The following is an 8034-nucleotide window of genomic DNA, read 5'->3' on the forward strand; positions in this document are numbered from 1 at the left end:
CATGTTTTGCAGATAAAATAGATCATGTCCATGTTATTTTTTTGTAATAGTAACATTGGCATTAGGAGGAAACATAGAAGTGTATAAAGTAAAAAAACACCAACAGTTAGTGCGCTAAGCAGGAGTTTGTCGCACACACATCAACCTTGGTCTGTTTTGTTCATATTTTAAAACAATACCATGTACATATTTTTAGTTAACAGTTGCCACTCTATATGTTCTTTTGTATCCATTTATATTTTTTCTGTGTCAAATCTCTATTTGACATGCTTAGTTGAAACCTTAGCTTGAGCGATATGATACATTTTAGATAGAAATTGATATGCTCGTCTCGCTTTCTTCATGTTTTGCAGATAAAACTGATCATATCCATGTACACCGTTATTTTTTTAGTAACATTAGCGTGCCAAGCAAGGGTTTGTCGCACACACGTCAACCTTCCCTCATATTCTCTGGTCGGGTTCAAGAACGTGGCAGATGTAATGCCCCACGTCCAATCCAAAAACTGTTTATATGGCTTGACTCTGCACGTGGAACAGTATACGCGTAGCACATCTTTTACACTTCCGTCCTCACTTTGTATAAAAAGATTAATCAGTGTACTAGGAGCGACACGATTATAAGCTAGCCCTCACCTTTTGAGCAAAAGCTGGCTCTCCGTACCCTTAAACTTTAAATTTTAAGGTGGTACTAAGCCTTGTTTAGTTTGAAAAATTTTCAAGATTCCCCGTCACATCAAATCTTTGGTCGTATGCATGGAGCATTAAATATAGACGAAAATAAAAACTAACTGCACAGTTTACCTATAATTTGTGAGATAAATCTTTTGAGTCTAGTTACTCCGTGATTGGACAATGTTTGTCAAATAAAAACGAAATGCTACAGTGCCCAAAAACAAAAAATTTTGCCAACTAAACAAGGCTACCAACTACAAGTCGCATGTCACATGAGCCACCTCATCTCATTAGAAGTGTGTAGTAGCTGTGTTGTTTATATGATTACTTGTCGGTGGTGAAAAAAAAAAGAATATCAACACTACTTTTAGGATGAAAGTGGTAAGATTAGATATGAACACATGCGACGTTGGCTTTTCTTTACATAAAGGACTTTACTAAATTTTCCAAGAACACTATACCGGGAGGATACAAGGTCTTGGAAAGATCTCCCAACCTTTGCATAGTAGCACATACTCTAATTATATTTAAATAGAAATAAACATCGCACACACTCTAGTACTCCCATTGTCCCTAAAATAGTGTGTCATTCTCGCTTCTCGAAAAATCAAGTACTTTTCACTTTTACCACATAAATGCAAGAAGACATTAATACTTATGGACTTATGGTGCATAATTAGTATCATTGAAAAAAATCACTGAATATATTCTCATAATCATATATTGTCAATATTTTTAAAAATAATTAATAGAGGCGGGCAGTTTAGGGTTACCGCCACTGTCAATGGACATTAACTGAGTCAGTTGCCTTAAGACGTCCGCCTATGTTATTTAATCTATTAATCGAGGCGAACAAAGCAACCACCTTCGTAGGTCTCCATAAACAGTAACATTTGATTGGATGTGTTTACAATGCCTACCTCCATAAATCAATTCTGCACACTTTCATTAAGCATTATGTAGTGGTGCTAAGAAAGACTGACCTATACCAATCTCATAGCAATATTCTTTTAGGGACAGAGATAGAGTAATAATAACTGTTAATCCGTACCACTTAACCTGCTTGCTGTGTTATGGATCGGCTTCCTGTGTCAGTGCTGTGATTCACACAGTTTTGGTCGGCTTCGCGCGTTATTATCTCGGATCGATCCGATATGCTTTTGCCTGTCTCGTCGCCGTGCATTCTCCATCGGAGTGATCCAATCCACCGGACCGGCCGGATGGAGCGATGGATGGGATGGATTTGGATAGGCAGGGCGGCGGTGGCAGGAAAATCTGGAGGAGGCCAATGGGAGTCGAGGATGCATCAAATCGATGAGCATCGATCTCCATGGTACAGCGAGCTACGCCTAGCCACTTATCAGAATCCTCTGATGATCCCAATCCGCATGTAGTGCAAATGTGCAATACGTGGCAGCAGTAGGAGCATGCAGGGCAGGGCAGTGCAGTGCTGTACAGTGCAGGCCGGCGAGAGGTATGCATGTGATGTGAGAGAGCTGCGAGCGTCGAGCTGCTGATGCAGTACTGTAACTGCAACTGCGCGCGCGTGTGTGTCCTGGCCTGGTTCACATACACATTCACTAATATGTGAGGAATCCGTGTGCGGCAGCAAACAATGCAAGCAAATTCAGAGTGAGTGATGGATTGGGATGGGATGCATGGGCGTCTCCTACGGTGACCAACTAATCAATGGGGGGTCCGGCCGGTCCCTGTCCCTGCTTGTCCCGTGTGGCCTGTTGGCTAGTAGCTCGACGGTCCAACGACATGTACTCCTCATCAACCCAAGAGAGGGATTGTGACTTTATGAGAGTGAAAAGAAAAGAGAAGAGAGCTTCTTATATATAGCTAGCTAAAGAGACCGATCGATAGATGTTGAGAGAGAGAGAGAGAGAGAGAGAGAGAGAGATGATTTTGATGCAGAGCGAGAGAGAAATTCAAGAGGTTGGAAGAGCGAGGCGTGTGGAATTCACAACCACCCGAGGAGGAGGAGGAGGAGGAGAGCGCATGCCCTCTCTACAAAGTACGTACAACACACGTGGAATGGCTATATCCCTCTTGATGATATATGTTCAAGAGAAAATCATATACGTTGTAGATTAGATCCACAAGTGTGTCAAAATAGTATACTAATCTGCAAGGCAAGAGTCATATAAAGGACCCGGCCTCTATAGGAGTAGAAGCTAGTGCTAGAGGCGACACACAAGGTTCAACCATTCTCCACCCTAGTCGCCACCTCCTCTCAATCAGTATCCTGTATATATCTCCCACGACACCCCTGGCCATGCGTGCGCGGTACGTGTTGCATGGCAAATACATACTGTGAAGATGATGCTATTGACTTTGCGTTATTGATCTCTTGGCTGAACGCGGTACAAATTTTATTCTATATACTAGCATAGCATGCATATCCCCATCCATTCCCACAGTACAAGCAGGCAGGTAGCTAGATAGCTAGTAGGTAGTAGTAGCCAAATTAAATACATTGATCAAAGTTTAACATGTGTATATTTCAAGGATCCATCGATTAGAGGAGGCGCATGTCTCAACGTTTGCTAGCGACTGTCCACACATTCGTCCTATATGTGAACTAATGAGATCTGATGGATGGATATATAACAAAGAAAAGGGAAGGCTCCGACGTCGTCGTCTTCTTCCTTTGGAACGAAGAGGAGGGTCCCAACATATATAAAACGCCTTCTAGTAGCTAGCTAGTATAGGGGCCTCCACCAACCCGTTCTCATCTCTGCTATCCCTTCCTATCACTGAATAACAAGCAAGTTACCCCGGCCGGCCTCTCTCCCAACCTTTATATATAGACCATCCAGGGCTGCACCTTTGTTTGTTCATCACCTACTAATTAAACCATCCAAAGAGGCTAACGAAATCTCGATTGGTGTGCGACAGATATCAATATATATATCCAAGCTATATGTATAGCTAGCTTGTGAGACCTTCATCACAAGCAGGTTCGACACTAATAGCTCTCAGCCTCTCTCACTCACCCCGAGTTGTTTCTTACCTATTTTGCTTCTTCCATCTAGTTATATACTCTCAATATTTATGTTCATAGTAGCATATAGTATATAATATGTGCATGTCCCAAGAGTTGTAATTGTAGCTAGCTAGTATGCATATGCATGCATATATATCGTCCATCAAGGACGCTTTGAGATGATGGCTTGCCGATCGATACAAGTTTCTTCGTTTTTTTTTTGTTTTACTTTTGGGTTTGTTTCTGGATATTCCTTTAGTTTTCCCATCACCAAGTAATTATCAAGGAACATAAGGTACATAATTTATATCTAGTACAACAGAAAGGGCGATAATTATGGGTCGTCCTAGAGATTGGAGGATGACATGTATATGCAGGTGTCTATGTATGCTAAACGAACTTTCATGTAGATGGTTTTAGAAGGAGGAATGGTTTTTCATTCTGGCCTCTGCACAAGGCATGCACTATTATAAGTCAGCATGGCAACAGTCAACAGATAGCATAAGGGTTTAAACATTGGTAAAATAAATTAAAGAACTAATCGAGCTGTATACTCTTAGGTTTCATTGAGCATGGGGTATCTGTGGGTAAACTAATTAAGTCGGTAATTAAATATTCTCTCCATCCTTAAATAAATCAGCTCCTAGAGTTGTCTTAAGTCAAAACTTTTTATGTTTGACCAAATTTATAGAAAATAGCACAAATATTTATGACACTAAATGAGCATATTATGAAAATTTATTTTATGGTAATATCTAATGATACTAATTTGATTTTATAAATCTTAATACTTTTTTCTTTAAATTCAAACAAACTTAGGAAAATTTAACTCTAGGAATTGATTTATTCATGGAGGGATGGAATATATTGACTATTTGATCAGCCTAAAAAGAGTTAAATACATAAGCGGCTCCTGAATTTGTTAACCGATGCCATTTAGGTTCACAAACTTTGAAAACACATTCCTAGATCCTTAAATCTGCTAAGTGGTGCACACTGCACATCTCTAAACTTATAAAATGATGCACTGTCTATTTTGGACCATACAGACCACTGCAGTCTACGGCGCACCACTTAACAAGATTAGGACTAGGAAGTATATATAATGAGTTTTCAAAGTTTGTAGATCAAAGTAGCGTCTTTGATAAGTTCAGAGGCTGCTCATGCATTTAACTCACCTACAAATGTGCAGTTGTTGTTTCCGAGACTTGCTTTCCAATATAGTATACCTGTGTAAGCTGGTTTAACATTATGAGTGTGTTATAATAAGACTACTTCATATGTACGGACTATAGGACAAATACTTCACATATGTTATAGGGTCTGTTTGGTACAGCTCACAACAACTTCATGACCTGTTTTTTTTCTTTTGCCAAACATTTGTTTCTAAAACAGCTTCATGAGTAAAGCTGTTTTTCTTCTCCTCTCACAAGGACATGAGTTGAGATGAAGCTGAAAAAGTAGCTTATTGCAGCCCTCTCCCTCATTTCTCTCTCTCTCATCTATGCAAAAAGTAGTTGGTGAAGCTATTTTACCAAATATTTTTTTCAAAATAACTTAGCTTCATCTAGAAAGATGCTCATGAAGCTATTTTCCAAAAAAAAAACAGTTTTAGTACTAATGAAATTGAGCTATGCCAAACAAGACCATAGTAATACTTCACAGTAGGAGGAAAAAAAATCTTAGCTCATACCCCCTAGCTTTTCCTAAAGAGTTTTTAAACCAGAGTGTGTTTGTAGACTAATATTTTTTTTTTGTAATAGTGTGTTGCACCTGCTGGATATGCAATTACACATTAGATATTCTAATAAAAAAAGATATGATTTTTATTTCTGAACATGCATATTTAGCCATAAAAATATTCCAAGTTATTAATACAGAGATAGAATCTTTGTAATTCTAGTCAAACTTAGGATGTTTTGAATCTCAAGAAAATGGGGATGACTTGTAATTTAAAATGGATTATATAAATAAAGTCGCACATAAAAAAAACAGAATTGTTTGAGCAAATTAGGCGTCTGGTATGTACTAGTACCACTGGGCACAGCTCTGGGTGAGCTGCAACGGAAGACAAAAGGATCAGCGTAGATTCTGAGAATGTTCTCGCGTTCATCTGGCATTTTATATATAGGTGTATATGCATATGCATGCATTTTGTCTTTCTTGTTCCTATCAGCATTCCATTGGACTTTATATTCATATTTTCATATATATATATATATTTGCGTTGTATTACCTAATTCATACGCATGCATGCCTCCACATGTGGCAGTGACTATATATGCACTGACACGTACGTACGGTTGCTTGGAAGGTAACGCAGCATAATGTATACGTACCGATCGACAAGAATATGCATGCATGCATCTCAATCAATATATTGAATTGTCTGTAAAGTTCGCCGCATTTTGATCGATTTTTTAGTGATACAAATATGAATGGTTTAGAACTTGGAATTGTAAAGGTAGCTCTAGCTAGCTACATCATTTTATATGTCTGCATGTATATATGTACACACATGTACGTGCGTCGATCGTCTTTGACAAGACCGTCCACATATATATAAATATTCGTGTATATATATATATATATATATATATATATATATATATATATATATATATATATATATATATATATATATATATATATATCGGCGAACAATGACTAGTAAGTATAACATCATATATATATTCACGCGGTCGATGATCGTACAGGTCATCGTTGACGCAACAATCCTCGTCCGCTTCGAGCTCGTCGACGCTCGACGGCAATGGAGGACTACGACTACGAGCCGCCGTTGATGGCCACGTACAGGCATCTCTTGGACAGTCACCCGCACCGACTGGACGTCGTCGATCATCGGAGCGGCGCCGACGACGACGAGGAGGGCTTCCTCCTCCCGGTGATCGACCTTTCCAGCCTGCTGGAGCAGTCATCATCAGGCGCCGAGGCAGCAGCAGAGCAGTGCCGGGCGTCCATCGTGCGCGCCGCCTCGGAGTGGGGCTTCTTCCAGGTGACCAACCACGGCGTGCCGCAGGCGCTGCTGGACGAGCTGCACCAGGCGCAGGTCGCCGTCTTCCGCCGGCCCTTCCACCTCAAGGCGAGCCAGCCGCTGCTGGACTTCTCGCCGGAGAGCTACCGCTGGGGCACACCCACCGCAACGTGCCTCGACCAACTCTCGTGGTCCGAGGCCTACCACATCCCCACGACCAATACGACGGCGGCGGCTGACGACAAGACCAGGCTCGTGGTGGAGGAGGTGTCCACGGCGATGTCGAAGCTGGCGCAGCGGCTGGCAGGGATCCTCGTCGCAGACCTGCTGCTGGGCGACAGTAGCATCGGCGACGGCGAGGACGACGACACGGCAGCGGCGGTGGTGTCGCGGTGCACGCGGAGCACCTGCTTCCTAAGGCTGAACCGGTACCCGCCGTGCCCGGCGCCCAGCGGCGCCTACGGGCTGTGCCCGCACACGGACAGCGACTTCCTCACCATCCTGCACCAGGACGGCGTCGGCGGCCTCCAGCTCGTCAAGGCCGGGCGGTGGGTCGCCGTCAAGCCCAACCCCGGCGCGCTCATCGTCAACGTGGGCGACCTCCTGCAGGCGTGGAGCAACGACCGGTACCGGAGCGTCGAGCACCGGGTCATGGCCAGCGACGCGCGGGAGCGGTTCTCCGTCGCCTTCTTCCTCTGCCCCAGCTACGACACGCTCGTCCGGCCACGCTGCGGCGCCGGCGGACCTCCTCGCTACGAGAGCTTCACCTTCGGGGAGTACCGGAACCAGATCAGGGAGGACGTCAGGCTCACGGGCCGAAAGCTCGGCCTGCAACGCTTTCGCAAACCAGAGTAACTAGGCCCGCCCAACACTTCGACGTGTGGGCTACTATTATTACTCACTACGTTGGGCTTTCATATATTTGATGGGTACAAGTGACACAGTAACGTATAAGTATGAGCCCAGTAGGCTAAAAGGGCCTCTAGAGATACACGGCCCTTATTATTTGGTGTATGTACTACTAGTCACTCCCACAAGAAAAGGTAAAAGTTGCTCCAAAGAAGAATGTACATATGGCTCAAGTTACTAGCTCTCTGTCTCAACTTAATGTATATAAATGATGGTCCACCGGTATTTGTGTATGCTACAAAGCTTAATGTATGTATAAATGATGGTCCACCAGTATTATATTTCTGTACTGTGCTATTAAAAACAAAAGTACAAAGCATGTCGATCTGATGTGCACACGACTCTACAAGGAACAGGACTCAAGCAGGAGTGGTCTGGTCTGGGCACAGCATAATTTAGCATGCAAAACTGTGGATTTTAATTTACTTTTTATAAACATTGTCAAAGTTTTAAAAACCTTAATA

At 42.6% G+C, this 8034-nt stretch overlaps 1 protein-coding gene across 2 annotated transcripts; it reads left to right on the forward strand.

Annotated features, from left to right (window-relative positions):
* LOC8054497 (gibberellin 2-beta-dioxygenase 8) lies at window positions 2536-7789 on the forward strand. 2 transcript variants are annotated; one of them, XM_021452928.1, is made up of 2 exons: window positions 2536-2694; window positions 6384-7789. In XM_021452928.1, exon 2 carries the CDS (start codon window positions 6440-6442, stop codon window positions 7514-7516), a length of 1077 nt encoding a protein of 358 aa, XP_021308603.1. In that variant the 5' UTR covers window positions 2536-2694; window positions 6384-6439; the 3' UTR covers window positions 7517-7789. The 2 variants fall into 2 exon arrangements, with proteins under 2 accessions (XP_021308603.1, XP_002459201.1); XM_002459156.2 differs by lacking the exon at window positions 2536-2694 and adding an exon at window positions 3377-3640.

The sequence above is a fragment of the Sorghum bicolor genome, chromosome 2, assembly GCF_000003195.3.
Source record: "Sorghum bicolor cultivar BTx623 chromosome 2, Sorghum_bicolor_NCBIv3, whole genome shotgun sequence".
NCBI classification, from domain to species: Eukaryota; Viridiplantae; Streptophyta; class Magnoliopsida; order Poales; family Poaceae; genus Sorghum; species Sorghum bicolor.

What these genes read in the sequence shown, in the direction of transcription:
- LOC8054497 (XM_021452928.1), top strand. Translation starts at nt 6,440, where the DNA reads ATGGAGGACTACGACTACGAGCCGCCGTTGATGGCCACGTACAGGCAT.